At 43.8% G+C, this 27,058-nt stretch overlaps 1 protein-coding gene across 1 annotated transcript; it reads left to right on the top strand.

Moving 5' to 3' along the window:
* The first annotated feature begins 852 nt into the window (after positions 1 to 852).
* On the top strand, positions 853 to 26,415 carry MFNG (MFNG O-fucosylpeptide 3-beta-N-acetylglucosaminyltransferase). The gene is made up of 8 exons (XM_077339601.1): positions 853 to 2,139; positions 9,066 to 9,114; positions 11,598 to 11,700; positions 13,432 to 13,585; positions 15,036 to 15,121; positions 22,405 to 22,570; positions 25,203 to 25,288; positions 25,757 to 26,415. The coding sequence occupies exons 1-8, from the start codon at positions 1,795 to 1,797 to the stop codon at positions 25,842 to 25,844; spliced, it is 1,077 nt and encodes a 358-aa protein (XP_077195716.1). The 5' UTR covers positions 853 to 1,794; the 3' UTR covers positions 25,845 to 26,415.
* Positions 26,416 to 27,058: the final 643 nt, after the last annotated feature.

A 27,058-nucleotide genomic window follows, 5' to 3' on the forward strand; every position in this document is an offset into this window, starting at 1 on the left:
TGAAAGAATCTTTCATTTATCTGCATTAGAACACACCAACTGTAATACTAAAAACTGTGTCTATATTCTAAAATGTATGTGTGGTAAATATTACATCAGCAAAAACATCAGACCCATTAAATTGGGCATTGGAGAGCATAAATCAAGGATTCGCAATAAGGTCCTTGATGCCTCCTTAGCAAATCACTATCAGAAAACCACACCTCAGAAGACTTTAAATTTGCTGTTTTGTTTACTGCCGGACAGATAAGCTTTAAAAGGACAGACATCAATAGAGAGCTTTTAAGAAAACAAACCAAAATGATTTTCAAATGAGGAGTACAGTCCAATATGGGTCTTAGTAATGAGCTGGATTGGGCGTGCTCTCTTTAATTGTTTCATGCTTTTCGGAATGGTTGTGAAACAGCTTGTTAATGAAGGTCAGTTTTACCTCTTATGTCCATTACAATGTTGATTAACTCTCAACACCTGTGAAATTAACTATAATTTTCCTTGCCTAACTTCTTGTTTGAACAGCTTTTGAGAGCATTTGCCTATCTCCAGCTTGGTAAAATTAAGCTAGGAATATTTTTTGTATTCAATCCTTTCTACAGATAAAATGTTTTAGTTCTCCAAAGTTCAACGAAAACAATATTTACTAGAAACTGTTTGTGAACTGAGATTTAAGGATGTATGGGAAATAGGTATTATTCCCGATAAACCACCCTCTGCAGGCTCGGCTTTGACAGATACCAGCTCAGTTTAACTCTGCTTGCTAGGGAAAGAGTTGGGAAAACCTAAACTCCCTGCTTTCTTAATTGCCTGCACACAATTGTGGTAATTGGGTGTTCAGGCAAACTAATTTGCTCTCGATGGTTTTCAATTAGGCACCCTTATTTATGAACAACCCTCCCTTGAAATCAATGTTTGCTATATCCCTGCTACTTTATTTTAGAGAGAAATTGACTGGGTTACTTTTTGCTGACTAACAAAAGCATCAAAGCTGGGGGTGGGGGGAGCAGCTGAGAGCTCTGGCAGAGAGGCCGGTTAGGTGGAAAATTTCCCTGAAGACAGAAGAGACCAGCCCAGCCCCATAGCCTTAAAAGGGGCTGGGTGGAGTCTGGTGCCTGCAGCCGGAGCAGAAACAAGCAAGAGGCCAGCAGACAGATGGTGGGGATGGAGAAAAGTGAGTGTCTATTCGGCCCTGGCTCTCCCCTGTTCCTGCTGGAGCCTCAAGCCCGGGTGCTGCTGAGATGCGGCCCTTGTGTTTTGCATTAGGCGATCCACCTGCAACAGAGAGGCAATCTCCAGCCGATAGCGACCCCATAGACTCCCATCACCTTCTGCCTGGAGCACTTTTGCTGATCATCTTGTCCTGCTCAGTGAAGCTCTCCGTCCATGACTTCAAATGGGGGCCAGAACTCTGCATTTTGGGTAGCTGAGGCTCAGACTGCAAGATCCATTTGCCCGTTACCTACAAGTGGCTGTTTGTCACCTGCCCTCTGCTATCTGGAAAATCAGGTCCTCCTAGCTCCTGTGTCTCTACCCTGGAGGCTTCCCCATACCCTGAAGTGGGGGTGGGGAAGGGCTGAGACAGGCCTCTTGGGCAATCTGTGCTTTTGGCAGAGTCCTCAAGTCCCTCTCAGGTCCCCACCTCTTGCATTCCGTGAGTACTTTTCTTTTTTTTGCCAGGCCTCTGCCTGTCTGCTCACCGTTGCTTCCCTCTGGAGGACACATTCTAGAACAGGGTCTGCACAGCAGATGCTGAAATAAGAAGGGGTTTTAAAACCGTGTTGTTCTCCTGGCTAGGGACATATGTACCGGCAATGGCATTTCATCCGTGCCATTTGGGGAGTTGGGCTCCTCCTTGTCAGCGTGGTGCTTCTTTCCATGATGCGTTATGGCATTCCAGGGGCAGTCAGTGACCAAGGAACTGGAGAAGGGGCAGCTGGTGTCTCAGAACAGCTGGAAACAATGTTGGTGGATGTAACCGACCCCATTGACAGAGGTGAAAAACTGCAGGTTCACAGGTCAGGTTTGACAGCTGGAAAGGGCCTGGCACTCAGAGAACTCTTCATTGCTGTGAAGACAACCAAGAAGTTCCACCAGTCCAGAATGGGATTATTGCTACTTACCTGGATGTCTCGGGTCAAGGAACAGGTTAGTATGCAGTTGATAGGGTGGTTTGTAGGGACTGTTGATGTTAGAGGCCAAGGACATTTGGAAGAATGTCATTTCTCTGTAGAAGGAAGTCTGAAAGGCATTTCTGTGTGGGGGAGGTGGGTGCACCTCTTACATGAATCGGAGATCATCAAACTGTATGATGTCCATATCCAGACTATCCTTTTAAAGGTGGCAGATGCTTGACTGGGAGCCCAGGCCTGGCACCAATGTCATAATTCATTGAAGGGAAGATGAAATGCAGCTGGAAGCAGCTTTATGTGTTCAGTGTAGACATCTGCGACTTTATTTCAGTGAATGAAGAATTTGGGAGACTTTTCTTACAAGCACACTTTAGGAAGACGCTTTGGGAGTGGTGGGAGGAGCAAAGAGGCAAGAAAACTGTGGAGCCTCCTAACCCTTTTCCCTTTAACATACAACATCCCATGTTGTCCTATGCTTTAAGGAGGAGTCCTTTTAGCAACTCAAAGCTGGAGATGTTTGAAATCTCTGAGTGAAGCCTTGTAAGTCATTCCACTCCCAGGAAGAGAAATTTTTAAGATTCCCCTAGTGAAAGTCTAAGGAACCACCAAGGGGACCAAAAAGGGCAGGGAATTGTCTCTGTGTTTGCTTCCCATATACACTTTGAAAGGAACCAGGGTGGCTAAAGGATGAGTGGGAGACCTAATCCACGGCTGAAGCAATAGTACTTGGCCTCTGCACTTCCCAGTTTTCCATCAAGGTGTGGCTAAAATGTTTGCCTGCAGTTTCCTCCTTAAGGCAACATCTTTCCAGATTCCACACTATCAAGTTAACTTTTGTGCATAGTGCCCTGGCAGTATCTGCCCCAAAACTGTGAAGATTTACTGCTCAGAGCTAGCATGATGGAGCCTGATCGCACTTTTGCTGCTACTGTCTATGGAATGGGAATAAAATCATTGACATTCCCTGTCCTTAAGCAGAGGCCTCCTACACAAGCTTGTCATGCTTTCATGTCATGCTTAGTCAATGGTTCCCAGCCTTGGTTCCCAACCAAATTTACTTGGTTTGGTGACCAATCCAGGCCTGGTCCAAGATTTCTTGGCACATGAGGCAAACTAGGACCTTGGCATCATCTAATTCAGCATTCCATTATTTGCAGTGGTTAACCAGATGTTTTTGAGAAAGCACAAACATCCCACTTTGAGACCCAAGTGAGTGGCATTCTGACATAACACAACCTTGCCATATAGAAGTTACTTTCTAGGCTTTGATTACCCTCTCCTTCTCCTTTATCACCCTCTAATCCTCTCTAGATTCTAATAAATCCATTCTAATAACTATCAGGACATGACTTACTTCATTAACATGGACATTCAGAAGACAAAATACCAACTCATGTATGACAGGGAAGGTTCTGCTTCCAGGGTCAGATTTTGGTTTCCAAAATAGAGAAGAGCAATGGAAAGGAAAGAGGAAGCCCATAGGGAGGGCTGGTTGGTGACCCACTTTCAGGGGCTTTGCAGGAAGAGTAACAGTGGTTTACTGGATTCTGAGTGGGGAAGCCCCTCAGTTCAAACCCTGGCTCAGTCATGAAACAGGCCAGTCATTCTTTCAGTCTAGCCAGCCTGGCAGTGCTGTTTAGAGGATAAACCAGAGAAGAGGAAGACCATATATGCTGCTGCCCTGAGGTCCTTGGAGGGATTAAAATACAATTTGGGGAGAAGAAAACTAACCCTTTCATTGCTAAGTACAAATGGTGGCAATCCATGTTGTCCAACTTTTCACTCTGGAATGATCATTTCACTCTGGAGGAGCCTTGGGCAGGTGATGGACATTGTGGACAGTGAACATGGGAGAGGGGTGGGGGTTATGTACACTGGCCTTGCTTCCAACTTCATCTGAACCGAGAATTAACTTACACACACGCACCTGTGCTCACTGCATCCAGATTCCCCTGTGGGCCACATGTCAGTCACCAATGGCACAGCAGAGCCAATACTTGTGTGCTTGTCAGAAGACTGAATGGGTACTCTGACTGACTGATTGACTGGGTTTAAGCCAGACAGAGGGTCCAGGGGACTGGAGCCCAATTCCCTTCCATATGCTCATTGGGCTGATGATGGACCCCATACTGTCTCTTGAACAACATGAATTCAGGTAATTATCCACATAGATTTGTTGATGTAGAAACAGATTGATGTTGGGGAAGGAGGGAGACAGTGGAGAGCATGGTGAGATCTTTCCTTCAACATTAAACCGTAGCTGGCTAGCCCTTACTGACTGGTTTGTTGATGGGACCCAAAGGAGATATGTCCCATTTTAAGCATTGCCTAACTGCTTGCATTCATTCTCTGCATATCTCAGGAAAGCCTTTATAGTGTCCAGGAGTGGGTGTGTGCTTTGGTTGCAGTGTATGATCGGTTGTGGATGTGCTGAGGCCAAATGGCAAGCCTGACCCGTCAGAAATGGGCAGTGTAAGTGAGAGGCAGCTTGGATAGCCAACTGGCATCTACACTGAATGAGCCAGAACCCTGACTGATAAAAAAGTGCCAGCTGCAATGGCCCCAGGTGGTTGTTTATGAGCTCTTGGAAGGAGGAGGGCAGGAGCTCTGGCTTTCCAACCCTTTTATCCTTATGGGATTTTATGGGTTGGAAGCTCTGGGTTGAGAAAAATCTGGAGACTTTGGGGCTAGAGCCTGCAGAGCGGTGGGGCTTGGGGAGGACCCTTAGCAGGGTCTAATGCCATAGAGTTCATCCTCCAAAACACCCACTTTCTCCAGGGGAATGGATCTCTGTTGTCTGGAGATGAGCTGTAATTCTGTGGATCTCCAGGTCCCACCTGGAGGCTGGCATCCATAATCCCTTCACAGGTTATGTTTTTCAGAAGGATAAATGAAGGATAAAGGGTTATGTAGTAGTTATATTGCAAGACCAGGACAGGGAAGACTTGGGTTCAAATCCCCATTCAGCAAAGGAACTGATTGAGTGACCTTGTCAATCATTCCTTCCAAGCCTAACCTAGTTCATGGAGGGGTCAGGATCAGAGTTGCCAGCTCCAGGTTGGGATATACCTGGAGTTTTTGGGGGGGAGATTTGGGGAGGGATGGGACTTCAGTGGGCTATAATACCATAGAGCTCATTTTCCAAAGAGGCCATTTTCTCCTGGGGAATGGATCCATGTCAGCTGGGGATCAGCTGTGAACTCAGGCTACCACCTAGAAGCTGGCAACCCTAGTAAGGAAAAATGGAGGAAGGGAGAAACTTGAGGGCAACCCTGATTTCCTTGGAGAAAGCTAAGGGTGCCAGCTCTTGACTTGGAGATACCTGGAGACTTTGGGGATGGACCCAGGAATGGGCAGGATTTTTGGGGTGGGGAACGACCTCTGTGGAGTAGAATGCTATGGAGACCATCTTCTGGAGCAGCCATTTTCTCCAAGGGATCTGATCTCTGTCAATTGGGGATCAATTGTAATCCAGGGAGATCTCAGGTTTCCACATGGAAGTTGGCAACCCTAGTGAGGAAAAAATGGAGGAAGGTAAAATTATTATTATTAGTAATAATAAATCCATATACCCCATGTGGCAATCTCGAGTGCCGCTTGAGTTCCTTGGAGAAAGGACAGGAGAAACATGCGACAGATTGTCCGTATGGTCCCCACCGTATGCCCCACCATGCTTTCCCCTCGTTCCTTTCATTTAAAACGAATTATGATACCAGGATACACGCTTCCTTTGTGGACTAACGAAAGCAAAAGAAAGGTCTTGGGCTGAGGAAATTAGTTGACATTTAGGGAGTAGGAGGGGCTGATGGCGAGACAATACAAGGCAGCAGGGAGAGCCAATGGTGACAAAGGGGCAGGGGAGGGAGAGGGCATCTTGAGCAGTTGCCTTGCGTACGGGCCAATGCTTTGGATTGAAAGTCAGGCCCTGTCCCCACCGCTCCTAGTACTTAACTAAATCCAGCTAGGATAGTCTCACCTGCCTCCTGTATTTGCAAAAACAACCCAACCGGTTTCATTATGGTGACGGAAGAGGGAGGTCCTCTTGGCGCCATCTGCACTGGCTCCATGTGCTTGTGACCGCAGATCCCATGGGATGAAGCACTCCAGCTGGTCTCTGCTAGGAGATGATTGACATACGGAATGAAATCAGCACAAGGGAAGCAACCCCAAGGGAAGCCTCTAAAAACAGGCACAAATCCCAGCAAGGTCAAACATTTCAGATCTGTATGAAAGAGTTAATCATGTGCTTCAACAACTCTTGCCAAAATCCATAAGTTGACGGAGGCTGGGTTGTGCTAGTTATTTTTTGATGGATATACCCATGGGCTGGATCCACGGGTTGTGGTGGGAGATAGTCCTGACAGGTGAAATCTGTCGATTCAGTTCAGCAGCACCTGAGATACTATTTCCAATCTCCAGATCATAGCTGGAGATCTCCTGCTAGTATAACTGATCTCCAGGTGACAGAGATTAGTTCCTCTGGAGAAAATGGATGCTTTGGAAGGTAGACTCTATGGTGTTATATCCCATTTAAGTCCCTCCCCTCCCCAAATTCTTACCTTCTCAGGCTCCATCCCCAAAATCACTAGGTATTTTGCAACCTGGAGCTGGGGTCCCTACTCTAAGGTCCCCTGAAGAAGGAAAACCTTGAGAATTGTTTCTTTTTAAACTAAGTGTACTGGAAATCAGAAAATGTTATGTTTCCAGCTATCTTAATGTAGAAGGTGAGACAATGTTGAGAAAAGGTTGCCAACCAGGTGGGGACTGGATATCCCTAAACTACAGATTTCCTGGAGAAAATGCTTATTTCAGAGGGCAGTTTCCTTTTCATTGTTTCCTCTCCAAACCTCACTCTCTTCAGGCTCTGCCCCAAATCTCTAGGAATTCCCAAGCCAGGATCTGGAATCAACACTAAATTGAGGTAAATAATCTGTCAGACCCACCCAAAGAGCGAGTTTGCAAGGACTTTGGCATTAACTGAATTCCCTTTCAGAGGGAAATGGGTCTGATTAACATGTGATTAAGACTTAATTCACCCTGTTCTTTCATCTCCCCTGCAAATGTGGATTTTCTTTCTCTTTCATTCCTTTTGTCGGCTTTTTTTGCTCTTCTGATTCACCCCTCCATTCTTCTGGAAATAAGGGACCCACAATCACATCCAGGGTGAATTTGCTAGAGGGCCTCACTTTGGCCTGGGCCTGAGGGTGGCCCATGCACCTTGGCAACTGTCTGAACTACTTTGCCCTCCTTTCAGAACAGAAGTGCTGTGTTTAACCAGCCTGCAGGCAGCTGGTGGGGAGATTGTTTAAGGCTTGTGTTTCTGTCTTTCTGTCCCTTTGGCGTCCTGAAAGCCCATTTTCCGCTTGAGAGGAGCTATTCTTTGCTGGACGTGATCCCCACTTTGCCCTTGGGATGGCAGAACATGCCACATAATGTTGTCAAGAGAGTAGGGGGAAGAGAAGGAGGGCTGGGAAGCAACAGGGGAGCTCAAAGGCCTTTTGCACACAAACAGATGTTCTTTTCTGGTTTCCTTTCACTTGCAGTGCTTCTGTTTCCTCTGCTGTCTGATATCTTACCAATGGCTAAGCAGAACTCTCGGGGGCAAGCTTTCCATTCAGTAGGCAGAGCTCTGAGTTATTTCAGGGCAGAGGATCAGACCAAATTCTTCAGCCCTTAGGCTGGTGCCAGGAATATCAATGTGAGCTGGGAAAGAACAGCATTAAATTAGCAGAATGGCTCCTCAAGCTATATTGATTTATCAAGGGGCTGCTCTGTAAGTCACCCGTATCTACACTGCTCTTTTAAACCGGTTTCAAACCTACTTAATGGTTGAGATTCCCCCAAAAGAAGCCCAAGGGCTTGTGGATTGGTTACCAAGAAGGATCAGTGTTCTACATGCCACAAACTCATACTGGATGTGCCTTCTTCATTGTCAGTAGGCCTAGTGTGCTCTTTGTGTTATGTTCTCTAATTTTGTGGCCTGTTTTGACTTAGGGTTGCCAGCTCTGAGTTGGGAAATACCTGGAGGTATTGGGGGTGGGACCCAGGGAGGGCAGGGTTCAGAGAGGGGAGGGACCTCTTCAGGGTATAACACAGGGGTAGTCAAACTGCGGCCCTCCAGATGTCCATGGACTACAATTCCCATGAGCCCCTGGCAGCGAACGCTGGCAGGGGCTCATGGGAATTGTAGTCCATGGACGTCTGGAGGGCCACAGTTTGACTACCCCTGTCCACCCTCCAAAACAGCCATTTTCTTCAGGGGAACTAATCTTAGTTGTCTGGAGATAAACGGAAACAGTAAAAGATCTCCAGGTACTAGCTGGAGGTTGGGAACTATCTTATTGCATTGGTTTTTTTTTTTTAAAGGTTGCAATCCAACTTTATTTTTGACAAGGAAGGCAGATTGTAAATGATACTGGTAAATAAATAAATGACACTGTTGCCTCCATTTCAGTGCAGGTTAAATTTGCAAAGCGGATCAGTTACTGATGCAGAATGGAGGACCAGGGTTTAGAAATCATGGACTAATGTCTGAATCTGTACGCAAGAGTTCATCTCAATGATAACAAACTGTACGAGATACTTACTAGCAATAATTATTTATATTGCACTTACATAGATGTGTCCCAGAATTGATACCACCCAATTTCACAGGATCTTTTAAAGAGACTTCTGAAAACAAACAGTGTAGCTGCTGAAGAGGTGGATTTCATTTCCCTTGCACATTTCCCTCTTCCCCAAGCTGCACTTACTCCTGATAGAGGAGATCAGCTTTAGAATTTCTTTTTGTATGGATGAAAACATTGTTGGAGTGTACAAGCCACTTCACAGACATTCCCTCGGTAATAAACTCAGATAATACGTACTCATGGCTGAGATCATTGTGTGGACAGCAGGGCAACGTGCAGATCTTGGAGCAACCTCCTCTCTTCTTTTTCTCAGACATATGTCTTCACGGATGCAGAAGATGATGATCTGCGAGGAAAACTGGGTAAGTGGGCCTCTAGCATTGCTCCACATCTGCTTGCTGACTTCTGCGCTCCAGGAATCCTCAGATAACAGTCCTCCGAGCTTGACCAAGAACCCTCTCAAATGTGCCAAACAAAGTGGGTTTCAGCCCAAGCCTGCCTTTCTGCATGAGTGATACAAGGCACTGAACTTATCCCTCCATTCCATTGTGTGTGTGAGTATGTGAGGGAGGAAAGCAATTGGGCCCAAAGTCCACCCACTACCAAGCTTCCATGGCAGAGTGAAGATTCGAACTTGGGAGTCCCAGATACTACCCTGATGAGTCTAATCACTCCACCACTCTGCTGGCTGCCTTATTACTTGGTGAAGTGGTTAAGAGTGGCGGCTTCTAATTTGGTGAGCTGGGTGACCTTGGGCTAGTCACAGTCCTGTTAAATCTGTTCTCATAGAGCAGCCCTGTCAAAGCTCTCTCAGCCCCACCTACCTCACAGGGGTACTGTTGTTGGGGAGAAGAAGGGAAGGCAATTGTAAGCCACTTTGAGACTCCTTTGGGAAGTGGAAAGCGGGGTATAAAAACCAACTCTTCCTCTTCTTCTTGGCTCTGTTTCCTGATAATTAGCAAGTGCAGAATCAATCATGCCTTTGAATCTACCTATATTTGCTTAATTTTAAGGTTAGGGGTTTAAGATTGTTAAGCCTAGCCTTGTGAAGACTTCCCACCATCCCCCACTCCCTATTACACATTTGTTGTGGGAGTTTTCCCTTCCCAGTGGTTCTTCTGTTGAGGCTGTAATTTATTTTTTTACAGTGCTCTGAAACTGTGTCTCTTGTTGATGAGAAAATGAGTTTTTTCCCCCATAGCTGGTGCTAATGTGGTTACTGTATACAAGGTGATGCCGGGAGGTGAAAGATGACCAGAAACAGATTTTCCATCCACGCACCCCATTATATGAATTATTCTTTTAAAAGTTCTTTGCTGGGTGAACACTTTCCCTTTGCTTTTTGTTGAATTTGTTCAGTTTTTTTTGTTGAATTTCCAATATTCTTTGTTTTTTAAAAAGTGCAGGTCTGCACACTGTAAACATTGAGATGTAAGATTGAACAGTCATTTCTCTCCGATTTGTGAATATCACAGAAGCAAAAAGGGCTGCAGCAAATCCCCCCTCGACTTTATAGGTCTGGCTCTTCTGACATCTTTTTGTTTACTGAGTTATGCTGTATTGTTCCATGTTCTCCCATGTTCCATGTAAACCACCCTGAGCGGCAAATATGAATATAAGAAAGAAACAAAACAAACAAGCAATACCCCACTTTTTCATCAATGGGGACCCAAAGTGGGTTAAAGTATGTCTCTCCCTTCCTCTGTTTTATCCTCGCTGCAACCCTGTGAGGTAAATTAGTTTGGGAGACTGGGATTAGTTCAAGGTCATATAGCAAACTTTATGGCAGAACAGGAAACAAAACTGAGGCCTCCCCCCAAGTCCTAATCCGACATGATGTTATTGAGTGTTGGTTCTCTGTGAACTGCTTTTCTAGCTTTCAGCCACCCCTATCAATGTGGTGACTCTTGAGAATTAGCAGACTTGCCCTGTCAAGGTAGATGATCTTGCCTTCTCAATTATCCAGAGACTCTGTAATCTCCTTCATTGTGCCATATATCATAGCTCCACAGTTATCTAAAAAGCTACATGTGGGGTTTTAATACTGTATAAATGGCCATGAACTGGCTGGACTGGGAGTGGTGGTCAACACATATAATAAATAAATAACTAATATAAATAATAGTTAGCATCCAGACTTTCCCAGTCTCCCTAAAAGTGGGACCCAGATTTCAGATATGTTCCTCAGATACCGTCTATGGTGCTAGACCATGTTCTATCTAGTTAAGGTTTCTTGACAGCCCTGGAAGGGTTTCCCTAATGGGTAGGAGTTAATTTTTAATATATTTTTAAATTTTGTGAAACATTTATGAGGTGGTATGACCATATATGGTCATGTCAGACTGCCCCCCCCCACACCCCAAATGGCTGATAATGGGCTTGTAGGAGGGTGGGTATGTACACAGCTAGGCATCTCAACCGTATTCTGCACGATCACACAACTTCTGGAGCTTCTCAAAGCCTGAAGAATGTTTCAGCGGTTTCTCAATGGTGAAAAAGTTGAGAATGACTGATCTAGGTCAATAGTTTCCCAAGATCTAAAGCAAAGAAAAAGCTTTCTCAAAGCCTACTACCAGAGAACCTTTAACGGAAGATGCCAGGAACAGTACCATGAGACTTTCTGCTTGCCAAATGCATATTCTAACTCTGAGCCATGATCCCTTCTTGTGGAGGACCTGAGGTTGTACTGCATTATGTTTCTCTATGAATTGCTTTTGTTCAATCACTGAGAAGACCCTTAAACTTCTCTCTTCCTTGTCTGGTTGAGACAGTTAATGGACTGTGAGTTGAAGATGCTTTTGATCAGTGTGGGGGTTTATATAGAGCTGTTTTCTTTCTCCATTAGGTGATCATCTGGTGTTCACCAACTGCTCTTCAGAACACAGCAACCCAGCACTCTCTTGCAAAATGGCGGCTGAGTTTGATGCTTTTTTGGCTAGTGGCCTGAGGTGAGCAAAACTGTTGAAGATGGAGGAGTTTGCAGGTTTAGTGGGAGCATTAGGGGTGGGGAAGATTTTGTGATATGGTTAAGAAAGACTAAGGGGTGTATAAATATGTTTTGACATTATTGTGTTTAAAAATATAGGGATTTATATTAGTGTAAATTAACAGGGTTAGGGTTAGCTTAGATAGAGTCTAGATAGGGAGTTTGTAGGTTTAGTGAGAGTGTTAGAATTTGTAGGTTTAGTGTGAGAGTTAGGGTTGGGGAAGATGTTGTGACATGGTTAGGAAAGGCTATGGAATGTTTAAGCATTTTTTGATATTATTGTACAGTAAAAATATACGTATTCGTCATAGCGTAAATTCTCAGGTTAGGGTGAGGGTTAGCTTAGATATAGGTCCAGATGGGGAATCTTTAGGTTTAAAGGTAAAGGTAAAGGTATCCCCTGTGCAAGCACCGAGTCATGTCTGACCCTTGGGGTGACGCCCTCCAGCGTTTTCATGGCAGACTCAATACGGGGTGGTTTGCCAGTGCCTTCCCCAGTCATTACCGTTTACCCCCCAGCAAGCTGGGTACTCATTTTACCGACCTCGGAAGGATGGAAGGCTGAGTCAACCTTGAGCCGGCTGCTGGGATTGAACTCCCAGCCTCATGGGCAAAGCTTTCAGACGGCTGCCTTACCACTCTGCGCCACAAGAGGCTCTTTCTTTAGGTTTAGTGGGAGCATTAAGGTTGGTGAAGATGTGACATGTTTAGGAAAGGTTATGGGATGTATAAATATATATTTGACATTATTGAACTTTCCAAAATATAAGGATTTGTATTAGCGCAAATTCACAGGCTAGGGTTAGGGTTATCTTAGATATGGGTCCTGTTGGAGAATTTGTAGGTTTAGTGGGATTGTTAGGGGTGGGGACATTGTTGTGACGTGCTTAGGAAATTCTGTGGAATGTATAAGTATTTCTTGACATTACTGCATATGTAAAAATAATTTAGGCCCATATAAATCCCAGTTTTTGACATGGATAGGAAAAGCTATGGAATGTATAAGTATTTTCTGACATTATTGTACATGTAAAAATAGGGCTAATTATATTAACATGACACATTACTTAAATGATGCATAAATTAACGTGGGAGGACCCCAGTTTCTGCAGACTAAAGACAGTAGTATAGACCAGAGTCCCTAATGATTTATCTAGGTAACTTGGCAAATCATTTAGGCTAATAGCCATTGATGGAGTAAACCATCTGAAAAGGGAATAGACAACTTTGTGGAGGATTGAATCAATGGCAGAATTTGTCTAATTCTCTTTTCAAGCCATCAAACTAGCAGCTACCACCGCAACTCCTGGCTTCAACTTTACTAGAGTTGCCAGTCTCCAGGTGGCAGCTGGAGATCTCCTGGAATTACAGCCGTTCCCCAGGCAACAGAGATCAGTTCCCCTGGAATAATTGGCTGCTTTGAAGGATGCTCTCCTGAGATTCCCTTCCCTCCCTCTTCATCCCCAGGCTCCACCCCCAAAGTGTCCAAGTATTTTCCAACTGAGAACTGGCAGCCCAATTAATTACCTATTGCCTGCAGAGCCTTGGCTAAATTGCACACCCCTGCCTCATTTGTAGACTAGCGGTCAAAGTCTACTCAACAGCTGCCAATAGCTCATCTCCGGAAGCTGAGCTACCATGATGCCCTCCTTACGCAGCAACCTTAAGTGTGTCTTTCCTTTTCCTCTTTCAGTTGGTTTTGCCACCTCGATGATGATAACTATCTGAATCCACAAGCGCTGCTGAAACTCTTGTCTTCTTACTCTCCGGACCAAGATGTCTATATTGGGAAGCCAAGCTTGGACCGGCCCATCCGTGCCTCAGAAACCTTTCCTAACAACCAGACAGTAAGGCCTCACTTCTGGGCCTAGGGCCAAGCTGCAGGCTGGCTGCCTGAAGATGCTGCATGCAGTTGTTTAGGATTTATCTCCAATATGATGTTATTAAACTGGGACCGAACAGGGCCTTTGGATGATTAGCACATTACAGAAATTAATTTTTCCTCCTTAGAGGTTTATGTACACTATCCAGATTGATCTTACTTTGCCAGTTCATCAAGAGTTGGGAATATATCGTTTATCTTTTTGACTGAGTCTTGTTTCCACTTGTGCTTTCCAATGTAACATAACACACCTTTTCCTGGGAAATGGGGCCTCCCTTATTAATAGTGCCCCCCTCCCCACAGTGTTTGTAGCTCAGGGTATAAATTTCTTACTTCATGCATCTAATAAAGTGGGTTCTGGTTCATCATCATCATCATAATTATAATTATTATTATTAATAATAATAATTGTTTTTTCTCGCCCAACGCTCTTGGACACCAGCTCACGGCGGGTTACACAAAAAATCCATACAATACAATAAAACCCCCATAAAATCCCATTAAAACTCCAATATCAACATACAATAACATCCACAGATGGTGTAAGTTTTCAAGTTTTCTCCTGCTGGCATCCAAATATTGTCTCTTGAGACAATATTTACATAGGCAGCATGGGGGGAATCAGATGTTCGGTGCCGAGATATTTAGATGCCAACAGGAGAAAACTTGAAAACTTACATCATTTTAAAAAAACGATGTTGGTAAGAGGTCACAAAGGCAATTGTTATTTTGGCTTATCACAGTTGTTATTTCCCTAAAGAAAAGAGAAGGAAAATGCCAGGCTAAATTTGAGGAGCAAAAGTCAGAGTACTAAAATGGCCCCCAAACTACTGGATCTTCTCTTTATTTCTCATTGCACTGCAATACAGATGTGCACTAAAATGCAGAATGATATATACTGTGGAAGATTTATATTTTCTATTATTCGATAACATGAAAAGACATTTTAAAAAATCAATGCACTACAATCAACAGATCTTTGATATTTTATTCAGCTTCTGACAAAAAATACGATTGGCTCCTTAATGGTTCCATTGTAGAAAGGAACATTTCTGTGGCCATTGGACTGAGGCAATTGCATAGAAATGAAACTTCTGCCAAGTGGAGCAGTTTTCCTTTATTGTGCCGCAGTAGCGGGAGTAGCTGTACCCACTGGAATTCTCCCTTCTAGGCAATTTTTATTATATCTGGCAATCATAGTTAAACATAAGCATGTGATTGCTAGAGACTGAAAATATGATTCACTTCTAAAGCCTTTAGAAATAAATACTTAATACAATCTATTCCCTCTCTCCCTTTCTGTCTGTCAGTTCAACAATTAGAGGGCTTTGCATAGTGACATGGGCTGTTCTTCTGTGCAGTTCATGGCCAATGTAGCTTGTACTTACCCGGTGCCTTTCTTCCCTTCCCTACAGAAGTCAGTGTATTTTTGGTTTGCCACTGGGGGTGCTGGATTCTGCATCAGCCGGAAGCTGGCCACCAGGATGGCCCCTTGGGCAAGGTGAGTACTGACCTTAGTGGATATCAGATCTCCTCAGATCTCTGTGAGACCATTCATGAGTGTGCCTGAGGAATTCTCTTCCCACTCTTCTTAAGATGTGTCCAAGAGGCCATGCTTTGAGACCACAGGACCAAGGGGTTTTCAAGGCAAGAGGCATTCCGAGTTTGTTTTCTTTTGCCTTCCTGCACATAGCACCCTGAGACATCCATGGTGGTCTCCCATCCAAGTACTCTCCACTGCCAACCCTGCTTAGCTTCCAAGCTCTTGACTAGTTCAGGCTAGTCAGGTCTCTTCAAGCTGCTGAATTTCTTTCCTACATAAAGGACGATCAAACACAGCTGGCCTTAAGGAGGTTTGTGCTAGCACCATACGTTTGGAACCAGCTCCTTGGAGATCTCTGCCAACCCAGCTCACTGCTAATCTTTAGACACAAAGTTAATTTTCTTTTAATTCTTCTGTGCCCTTGAAGGGATTCTAACTTTTCTGGTACTATATTCTGGTGTGTGTGTGTGTTTTTTTACAGATACTGTGGTTTTATTGTTTGAGTTATTTAATTTTATGGAGCTGTAAATTACCTTGAGTGGTTTTGTTTCTTATTAAAAGAAAGCCAATTAATAAATGTTATAAACGAGAACACACAGAGGTTTTCTTTCTGCAGTTGACATGGTACTCTGAGTAATGTGTGGTGCATTAAATTTCATGATGACTGTCAGAGGGGACCTGTCGTATTTCAGAGACCCAACATGCTAGTCAGGCACAAAATAGCTTTGGGACAGCCTGTAACTTTCAGTAGCAAGACAAAGGCCCAAATCATGCTGTTAACTCATACCAGACCAAGAAAGCAAAGGTTCTACAGCAGGGGTAGTCAACCTGTGGTCCTCCAGATGTCCCTGGACTTCAATTCCAATTTGCTGGCAGGGGCCCATGGAAATTGTAGTCCATGGACATCTGGAGGACCACAGGTTGACTACCCCTATTCTACAATACTTCTTATTAGGACCGATCAAAAAGACACAACAGAATGTGTAGGCTTTCGAAATCAGGGTCTCCAGGTAATATTGAACTGATGCTAATAGTCAGATGCCTGGGCTTGGTTTGTATTTATAAATCCTTCCATGTTATATTTACGAAATGTATACCCTGCCTTTCTGCCCTCATCAGGGCCACCAAGGCGTCTAACAGATTAAAAACATGCATAGTAAAAGAAAAACCTTAAAAACCACTAAAACAAACAAAAACACACCATCAGACAAGTAAATACTATTAGCATGCAAATTAAAAAAAACTACAAAGTGTTGAGAAGAGAAACAATTTTGTATAGAAAGGAGAGACCTAACTACCTATTCTCTTGTCTGCAGTCATTCTGTCTGTTCAGTTGCTGTTCTAGAGGCAAGCAGGGAGGGAGTGTGCTCAAAGGAGTGTGCTCAAAGTTTCCTAGTGAGCCAAGCAGGGCACCAGAGGAAATAATTTGAAAAAATATGCTAAATACACATCTCCTCCAATGCCCCCTGCAGGACATTCTCTATATTCTGCTCAGTCATGCACACTGCAGATATTACCTATCCCTATCTCATTGAGGGAATGCCAGATGAAACAAAACGGCTTCACCCACTTGTGGAAAACAGTAACAGAAGGGGACAGGGAAATCTCTGTGGGGAGAGAGTTCCTTGTTTTCAGTGACATGTCCGAGAAGGCCCTCTCCTAGTTTGCTAGCCACCTAAATCTCAGAAGTGGGGGCAGGAACACCTAAAGCAGAGCTTCAGATTTGACTATAGGGGCCAGTTAATGCAAATGCATGGTTGGTTTTCTTTATGTTGCCACCGATTTTATGGCCCTATGATCCATAATTCAAGGATATTGTTATTGGAGCCCAATTGTTGCTTTGCTGTAGCTTAACATGATGGAAGGAAATAAAGTAAAACATTTGATACCATTGGTTCCTCTTTGTTTGCCCTTATTTTGTAAAGATACCAATTTTACTTCAAGTTTTCTTTCCAGCACAAATTAATTTAAAGATGTATTATTGCCATATTTTCAGTTTCGTTTGACTGGAATATAAAGAACCCCACAAGTATTAAAAGAGTGGTTTCTTGCAAACCACCAGATATTTAAATTATCCAGTAACAAAATAGGTTTGAACTTTAAGAAGAAGAAGAGTTGGTTCCTATATGCCGCTTTTCTCTACCTGATGGAGGCTCAAAGCGGCTTACAGTTGCCTTCCCTTTCCTCTCCCCACAACAGACACCCTGTGAGGTAGGTGAGGCTGAGAGAGCCCTGATATTACTGCTCAGTCAGAACACTTTTCTCAGTGCCATGATGAGCCCAAGGTCACCCAGCTGGCTGCATGTGGGGGAGTGCACAATCGAACCTGGCATGCCAGATTAGAAGTCCACACTCCTAACCACTACACCAAGCTGGTTTAGGAACCCAATTATCCTCAAACAGCAAATTCAGACATAAGAAATATTCTGTTCAGTGTAATTAGTTTCCCACAGAATCATGGTAAACAAGGACAGTTCATCATTCATGCACCTATCTGGATTCAGTACTAGAGTGTTAAACTTCATCTGATGGGACACATGCAACACTGAGACTGAGGCAACAGAAAGAGTTCTTGTCAGCAATTCCTCTGATAACATGATATCAGCATAGAGACTTCTTTTATATATCTGTGGTTGGATCTAGCTAGCTTTTCTATGCACACTCAAAACCTTTCCCCACTACATCCCCTGTTCCATGTGCCTTTTATCCATGCAGGTCCCATGATCATCTGCAAAGCCTTTTTAGATAGTCCAAAGTTACCCCCTCTACCCTTTGTCACCAGTGGAAACACTGGCTGAATCCGACACTGATCTTTAAATATAATACTTCTTATGAGCATAAAATATAAACCCGGTAGCAACTTAAAGACCACCATACCTTTCAAAGTTGCCGTTTTCTCCGTTGGAACTGTTTCCAGGGAGAATATGTTCATAGTGAGATTTATTTTTTGCTGAAACTTAATTGGTATTAATTTTTCTCCTAGAATTAAGAGAGAAATCATACATTGTTCTTGTCTGTTCTTGTCTGAATCCTATTCAAATATATTCTGTGAGGCTTTCTCCCTTAGGTCTACACTCCATATGGCTATAAATTCAGGGGAGGGACCTTGGCTTAGTGGTAGAGAGCATCTGCTTAGCATGCAGAAGGTCCCAGGTTCAATCCATGGCATCCCTGGTTTAAAGGGATTAAATAATAGGTGATGTGAAAGACATCAGCCTGGGATCCTGGGCAGCCAGTGCTGATAGATCAAGGGTTTGTTTCAGAATCAGACTGCTTTAGGTGTGTCCATAAATTTCTCAGGGACTTTCAACATAAACAGCCACTTTAAGTGATCAAACACCTTTTCTCCATTCTTCCCCTGCCACCAGGTAATATACAACCTTTCTGCTTTTTAATATATATTATGTATATATTATATATAATATATATTATAGCGAATGGATATATCCATTATATATATATATATATCCATTAGCTTTCTTATATTCATGTTATGGTTTATATCAGCTACAAATCCTGTCCGGTTTGGTCTAATGTAGTTATCTGTAATTTGGTTTAATATTGTAACCAAAACCAGTGTTGGGATCTTAACAGCCTGATTTAATAGCATTTTTATTGAATAAAAGATTCAGACTTTGCTGAACTATTTTTGCTTTGTTTTCCTGCAAAGTACTTTCCCCGTCCTCGTACTATGAATGATTGTTAATGTGAAAGGGCCTAGCAAAATGTTACAAATTGTTCATAATGCTCTTCAGTTGTGTACTCTTTGTGATATCCATCTTGTTAGGAGGTCTTATGATTTGGCAATATCCTAAGGTGACCAGATTGTCCCACTTTCGGAGGGACATCTGGGGGCACCTGGCAAATTGTACTTATGTTGAAATTTAAAAATATCTACTACAATACTATTTTTGCGTTCTATGAAACTTTTTGTTGCTCCATAGAGACCATATTTTTAATCAAGACCCCCCCCCCCAGTCAACAGTGTCCTGCTTTACCAATGTTAAAATCTGGTCACCTTGTAATATCCTGTCTGTCTTCTTGCCAAGTAATGCAAACTTTCAACTAGTGCTTACGGAATAGCATGTTTGCTTAAAGATTCAAATGAGTATGGATGAGTACTAATATGAGCAAAACATTTTAATAGATTGGAGCAGGCTGACACAAAACCTCTCTCTGGCTTTTAAGAAGGTTGGATTGATTTTTCCCTTTGCTAATTTTCAGTAGTATTGGGGCACCTCTTTGCTTTCTCAGCTTTCATTTCATGGGATTCAAGGCTTGCTCCCCATGTTATGAAAAGTTTGTAATGATATATTGTGGTCTCAAGGGGGTGAGTTTCTTCTCTCTTTCTTAAAATGTCTGTTTATGCAGTTTTTCTAGGTCTCTTATTTCTCTCAAAATACCTTCTGCTTCCTGTTTTTTAAAAATTTAAATAAGATGAAAGTGTAATAAAGTGCCTTGTCACCAGCGCCTTCCCTGCATCCAAGATAAGTCTTTGATCCATCCTCAGCGTGGAGTTTAGTCTGTTATCAAAAGAAAGAAATCTAGCCATATATTATTCTTAATGCGGTCATTTTGAAGTATTTAATCTCTGAGATTGAAATTGAGCGGGTAGCCCAACTCTTCTTTGTATTACTATCAGGTGCACAATATGTGTAAACTTGAGGCAGACTCTTAACTTCCATTACTTGGGATAAAACTCTTTGTGTGACAACAGTCATCAGTATATGAATGAGTCGTGTGGAAAGGGAATAAAAAGTGTGGTCTCATATTGATGGAGAATGGTCTCTCCATAAATCCACAGCAGTCAAATATGCACCTCTTGTAATTCATTCAAACTAGGCCGTAGCACCTTACTCATGTTCCCTCCTAAAATAATCTTTCCTTTCCGTAAGTTTAAATATGCACTGGAATATCCCAAAGGAATAATAGAATCATAGAGTTGGAAGGGGCCATACAGGCCATCTAGTCCAAACCCCTGCTCAACGCAGGATCAGCATCCTAAAGCATCCTAAAGCATGCAAGAAAAATGTGTATCCAACCTTTGCTTGAAGACTGCCAGTGAATGAATAAAAGTACATGATTAGGTCCTAAAGCCCATCCCAAAGTGAAGTACTGTTCTACCTACAAAATCTTTTTATTTAAGGAGCTGTTCATTTTCAAAATAGGATAGAATCTTTAAAATGAAATGGCCAAGTATCATTCTTAATACAAGTTACCACTGTTGTATATTTTTTAGAAATTGGACAATGAAAGATTTTGCCTAACCTTAGTGCATCTAGATATCTTGTTTTTGCAGAAATAACTGTAATAGACCGATTATGCACTGGGAACTTCACTGCCCCACCTCCCATGCAGGAGCAGAGATTGGGGTCGATTGAGGTGCACTGGGCCAAATGCTCCCCCATGTGGGTGCAGGAAGAGGTGGGGCTACCTGCCACGACTAAAACTCCAGCCTGCAGCCTGGCATGAAACCTCCAGTGCATAAACGGTCATAAGAAAGCATTAGCTTCAGATCTCTTTTTAAAAATCTTTTCTCATTAATTTTCTAATTGCACATAAAGTAAGCTAAAAACACAAAGTGGCAACAAAGCGGCTTAAACACAAAGCTTTTAAGTCAAGGAATGTCTGCTATCATGTCTGCTATCATGAGCCAGACTCTGGGTGCATTGCCCAAGAAATGAAGAATCTCTGGTAGAAGATCTGACGGAATAAGAGGGGAGAAGCTTTGCTGCCTCTTCTCTTGCCACATGGGAGAATTATCTCCATAGGGAAGTTTTGGGGATTGTGTAATGGTAACTTTACTAGTAACCCAGGTAAAGACAATTGTATTAAAGGCCGATTCTGCATTGTGGAAGACGTGCTGTGCTGCCACTGGTGTGGAGCTGTGAAGTTGCATGCTCCACAGCTTACTGTGTCCTTGTGAGAAACATTTTGGTGGGGCACCTAGTCCCCCTCTGGGGGACACAGCTGTGACAGAGAGGTTCTGCTGTGTGTGTGGGGGGGGGGGAGGGGGGGCAGCAGCAGGGTTTTAAAATTTTGCTGGAAGGTGAAATTGCATGAGAACAGAACCCCCCCTTCCTGCAAAATGATTTTTAAAAGCCCGGTCTGCCCCACAGCACTGCAAAGCGGACTGGGGCATCTTTTGCTCCCTCCGGCCTCTGTAGGACAGGGAGGAACCAGACCTGGAAGGCCTGGATCTTCCAGTCCACATGGGCCTACTGCAGGACAGACCTCTTTGGCCCCTGCAGCAGGTAAAGGGAATGTGCATTCTCCCATGTTCCCTTAGCCCAGGGCAAATTAAGACCTGATCAGCGGCAGGCCCTGGAGGGGGTCGGAATGGCAGTGACTTCATGTGGACATGGGGATTAGCCCTGCATCCATACTGATGCTGCCCTGGCCTTTTCTGCCTGTGCAGAATCGGCCCAAGAGCAGCATTATGGATTTGATGTAGTAATGAACTGAGGACATTCATTTGGCCAGTGCTCCCTGGGATGCCAGTTGAATTGATTTCAGACCAGTTTTAAAAACCTGCTCCCAAATGAATGTTGCCCTTGATCTTTTTGGTTCAGGTTCAGGCAATAATAAGCTAGATATCTAGAGACTGTTCCGGACTCCAACTTATCTGCCAAAGAAGGACTGAGAAGGATGTTCATACTCAGCTTATCTATCAGGAACAGGTGCACCTGCCTCCTGTGATTTCGATATCCAGCAAAATTCCACCAGTCTGCTAAGGCCTTTGCCTTTTCATGTTTCAAAGACTTTGGGCATTAAAACGGAATGGCCAGTGTATCTCCTAGCACTATTGCTTGATATTCTGCAAACATGCTCACTCGCTCAGGTTATTACATCCCTTCAGTTTAGGTCAACATTCTCGGGGTATCCCAGGCACTGGTATTCAGGCACAGTTTTGTTTTGCTTTGACATACAAATGTGGACATTGAAGAACCAGTATGTGTGGAAGAGCCCATACAACACGTCTGGCCAATAAGAATCCCTGCGAGGCAATGAAGCTGAGGTTATTTGTCCATTTTAAGCCACCTCAGACTGGCAGCGGCTCTTCAGGATTACAGCCAGAGATTTTTCCATCTTTAACTGAGGATGTTAGGGATTGAAGCATGTGCTCTGCCTACTGAGCCATGGCCCCCTTTGTTCTCTGAGCCACAGAGTAGCCTTTGTGTTCCCCATATGCTCACTGTATTTGGGACCATTGGTTGTTATTATTTTGCTGTTGTTTTTAGTGGCCACAACTTCCTGATCACATCAGAGCTCATCCGACTTCCAGATGACTGTACTGTGGGCTACATCATTGAATGCAAGTTAGGGGGCCGCCTGGTTGCTAGCAACCTCTTCCATTCTCACCTGGAGAACCTGCAGCTAATACAGAAAGACCAACTTGCCAAGCAGGTACCAGAATGACTTGGAACTTTAGAATGATTTCAAAATTCTGCTAAGCAGTTGAGTTTTGTCAGAAGAAATGCAAAGTTATTCAGTGATTTCCGGTTCAGATTTCAATGACCGTCCCTTGACATTGTATTTCTCCCACAACAATGCAGCATCTTCTTAATTCAGTTGGGATGTGTTGGGTCGGGTAGCCTGAAGGTAATCTTCAAGGTAAGTCTGGGTATTTCTGCACAGGTTTATTTGCCCTGAGTTGTTTGCTATTGGGAAATCCCCCCATCCCTGCTTCCCTAGAGCATTGTAATGCACTCAGGTATCTCCTGGGAATTCTCTGGCTCTTCTCCAGTCTTTCTCAAACCTGCCTTGTTCCAAATTTTTGAGATCGTGGCAAAGCCTGAGTCGATATCATATGGGTAGAAATGTTCAGATATTCCTGTTCCCACCCCCATAGCGGCCATTTTCCGTACGGTAGGTATTTCCTCTCCCTACTTCACAAGGGCCTTCTCATCTGCCATTTATATCAATATAACCTTAAACTCATACATGCATCACATGCTCTGAATTCCTGGTTTTCCTTTTTTAAAAGTATGTCTCTAGTCCTTGCAATAATAAGTGCAAGAAAGCACATCTCTGCAACAAAAATAGGCTAGAGACAAAAAAGGAAGCTGAGAACTCAGAGAATCTGGATTCATGTGTGTAGCATGTGCACAAAAGCTTCTGCCCAGAATTAAACTTTGCTGGCCTTAAAAATGCCACTGGCCTCAGACTTTGTTCAGGGGACCAGATGCTTGTGTAGGATGGTCCAGTGATGTAATGCTATAAAACTGCTGCTTAACAAACCCTATCAGGGAACCTTGCTGTGTGGAGGCCCAGTTGCTACTGCGCTGTATTAGCGGCTGCAGCAGCGACAGAGAAACAATACAAGCCTCTCTCCGGGTGCTCTGATCCCAAGTTGTGCAACTTTTTGTGACATTCTATCCCCCTCCATTACTGGTAACCAAAGTATCTCCCTGTTGCCTTTGCAGCACTATCAATATGTAACTGGAGAGGAGAGAGAGAGAGAGAGAGAGAGGCAGTCATTCACATCATCTCCTCAGTAATTGTGACACTGATTGAATCAATCATGCGTTATTTAGACGAGGCTTTCCTGACAAATGCTTCCCCAGACACTTCTCTCTGCAAGAACAGGCAAGGGGATGAAAAGGCAATTAACTAGCCAATAAAACTCCTGCCAGTCAAAAGCGCAAGGAGAGGTCCTCCTCACCTTCCTCCTCCTCCTCTCTGGAACAGGAATGCCAATAAATTGCCCACCTGCCTGCCAAGAACAGAGTTACACCACCATCAAACCTACATGGCGCTGCTCATTTTGGAGGGTACAATTTCAGAATGTGGTTGCTGGAATGCATATGTGGGAATATTCCTTCGGTGAAATTTCTGCTCCCACTTTAAACAACTACAAATAAACAGGAAGGAAAAATGTTGGGCAACAATACTTATCCTTCAAGAACAGACTGGGAAGGGAAATTGAACCCCCAGGACTCAATAGGGATATTGGTTTCTTATCTCACTACATATGTTAATCTCATACAGCCCTTACATCTGTATTCTCACCAATGCCCCACAAAGGCTATATGTCCTATTTATTTTATCTCTTATTTGGAATAATAGATTTGAATAGCAGGTTGTAATGAATAGTATAATATAATTTAGAGTGGTAAATTGGTGGTATGGGAACAGGGGAGATGGCTTCATATCGCCAATCACAACACTTCAAAGAGGAAGATGCTGTAGAGATCCCTCCATCCTTGAGAGGAGATGGATGGAGCATAAGGATAGGATCTTAGTTAATTGCTCTCAGCATTCCACAGTTCTGCCTATAACTCTCTCACTATGTTTTCCCCAAATGGTTCTTTTATAATCTAAGCTTGCTATCCCTGATTCTGGAATCAGTTAAACATTTTCATTATGGCTCATACTTTACCTATAAGCATAGAGTGGTGAATGATAGCTCTCGTTTCATTGTATCTGAGGAAGTGTGCATGTACACAAAAGCTTATAGAAGAAAATGTTGTTGGTCTCAAAGGTGCCACTGGATTCAAACTTTGTTCTGCTGGTTCAGACCAACACAGTAACCCACTTGAATCATACTTATCCTTCACATGCTATATTTTTAGGTGGGGAGAAGGTTTCTTTCTTCTTTCTTTTTTTTTTTAAGTAGGGAATGGTCCAAGAATGCATTCCACCAAGTGCTGCAACAGTGTGATTCTGCTAACTGTGTATAGCTCAGTTTTTGAGTCTCATGCCTTGCAGGGTAATTATTCAGAGGAAGGAAAGGAGACATGGAGTGCCCAGGGATGTGAAATATGCTTACATCATTTGCAACTCAAGCGGTTTAGAGGCCTGGACATAACAGAGCTTAGGCCATGTATGTCCTGTTGCCCTGTGTCTCAATTTGAGAGACAGCACAAAGCAAACCAGGAGTGTCCTTCAAACTAAACCATAATGGGAAGTCTTGAGTAGCTACAAGATAACTATTATTCCGAAGCAGCCATGTCTTTGATTGTGATGCATAAAGGAACATATGACTTTCAGGACATATTTGCTCCTCAGGTCTGTCTCTCTCTCCTTGCCTTTGCAGGTCACCCTTAGCTATGGCACTTTTGAGAAGAAGCTCAATGCTATCAAGCTAGCTGGCCCTTTCTCCCCGCACAATGACCCTTCCAGGTATGTCCTTTGACAGCAGATCATTTAGGGCTGAAGGGGTGGATGACGAGGAGAGATGAATGGAACCTGGCAGAGTTTTACGTTGGGATATATACAAACGAAGCATGAAGGCCTGCTGTCAGGAAACCTGGAGGGCCAGAGCTGTAGTGTTGGCTTCATCTCTCCTACTTGTGGGCTCATTATCTTTTATCCATCCTTGTAAGCTAAGCCTGTATTTCAAAGCCTGGAAGAGCAGCCAAATGATTCAAGGTTGTTCAGACCCAAGGGGCCGGGCAGGGTGTACTTTAGCTGTTAAATCTATGCAGGACTCAAGGTCTAGAAGCATCCGCCTCAACATTCCGCTGCAGTGCGGAGTGAGGGAGCATCTGGTGTTGCATGGGACGCTAGGGAGCATGTGTTCCTCCTACACAGCCCTTTCCTTCCCCTCTGCAGAAAGTGCTCTCTTTGCCATTGCTGTTTTTCTTCTAGGTTCCGATCACTTCACTGTATCCTCTATCCAGACACTTCCTGGTGCCCACGGCCAGGTCAGAAACAATCACCGGGACTTGATAGATGATCAGAGGAACTCAGGGCTCAACAAACTCTCTGTCCAACAGAGAACATGCCGGGCCAGCTACATGCTGACCTCTAAGGAGGACTTTATTGATGACAAGAAAAGGGTTACGGCAAGAGAGGAGGAGTCTTGTTCAGCGGCAAGAAGATGGATGGGTGTTGTGTGTTTCTTGAATGCCACTGGTGGTCTTGCTTCCCCTATCTAGGCTAGGAGACTGCAAGGAATCTGGCCTGTTTCCCTGTGATGCAAAAAGAGCTAGCAGAATGAAGGACTGAATGGAGAAATAATTTGTGCATGACCCCCAGGTGAAAACAAGCGCACTCTTTGAATGAAGAACACATCAGGAAGAGAGCCGTATCAGACTTTGCTTCCCACGCAGACTAATTTTCTACATGCAGGGATCTGTCTCATGGGAGCTCGTTAAAAGACTGCAACTCCTCACCTCACCTGCAGTCTGGAGGAGTACAGTCAAGGATGTCAGCCTTGTTTGATGTAACTTGTAGAGTGGTTCCATAACAGTTTGTAGATGGAAGGAAAATAGATTAGCTGTTGCTGTGATAGCAGCTAAATAGAACCAGATGTGTTACTGGGGTGTTATTCTTCTGTCTCTGGTAGCAGGGCTCCTAGATTTATTTCCTTCTTTTGGAAAATTGGTGTGCACATTTACTTAGTCCCCAATTGGCAAGACCTTTGCCCTGGGCTCATGGGAATTGTAGTCCATGGACATCTGGAGGGCCACAGTTTGCCAACCCTGGAGTAGACAAGGGCTTGATAGACTATGGGCCTGGTGCAGTAGAAGGCAGCTTCATGGGCAGAGGGGGGAAAAGGGGAAGATGCAGATACTCCTCAAAACCAAACAGAGCAAGTAACTTCTCCGCCGGACACACAAGACCCGAATGCCCTTGGTAAGTGTTCAGTTTACAAGGCAAGAACCGACTGTACTCTTCTGAGCTCCTTGCGCAAAGGGTGGAATACAAATGTGACAGGCTGATCATCTGCTGAAGGACTCCGTGATCAAGTCCCCAGCTGGTCTCCTGTGATTGCTGCCTGCTTTTAATTTACTTGGGTTAAAATATACAAATAAATAACTTGAATTCAATAGGTGAAGGTGCAGAGAAGGAGAATATTCAACCCTTTCCTTGCCCATTTTCCCATTTGAAATTGACCAGCAGATTTGACTCCCTGTGCAAGACAGGACCAGAAGCACACAGGTGCTC

The sequence above is a fragment of the Paroedura picta genome, chromosome 5, assembly GCF_049243985.1.
Source record: "Paroedura picta isolate Pp20150507F chromosome 5, Ppicta_v3.0, whole genome shotgun sequence".
In the NCBI taxonomy this organism is placed as follows: domain Eukaryota; kingdom Metazoa; phylum Chordata; class Lepidosauria; order Squamata; family Gekkonidae; genus Paroedura; species Paroedura picta.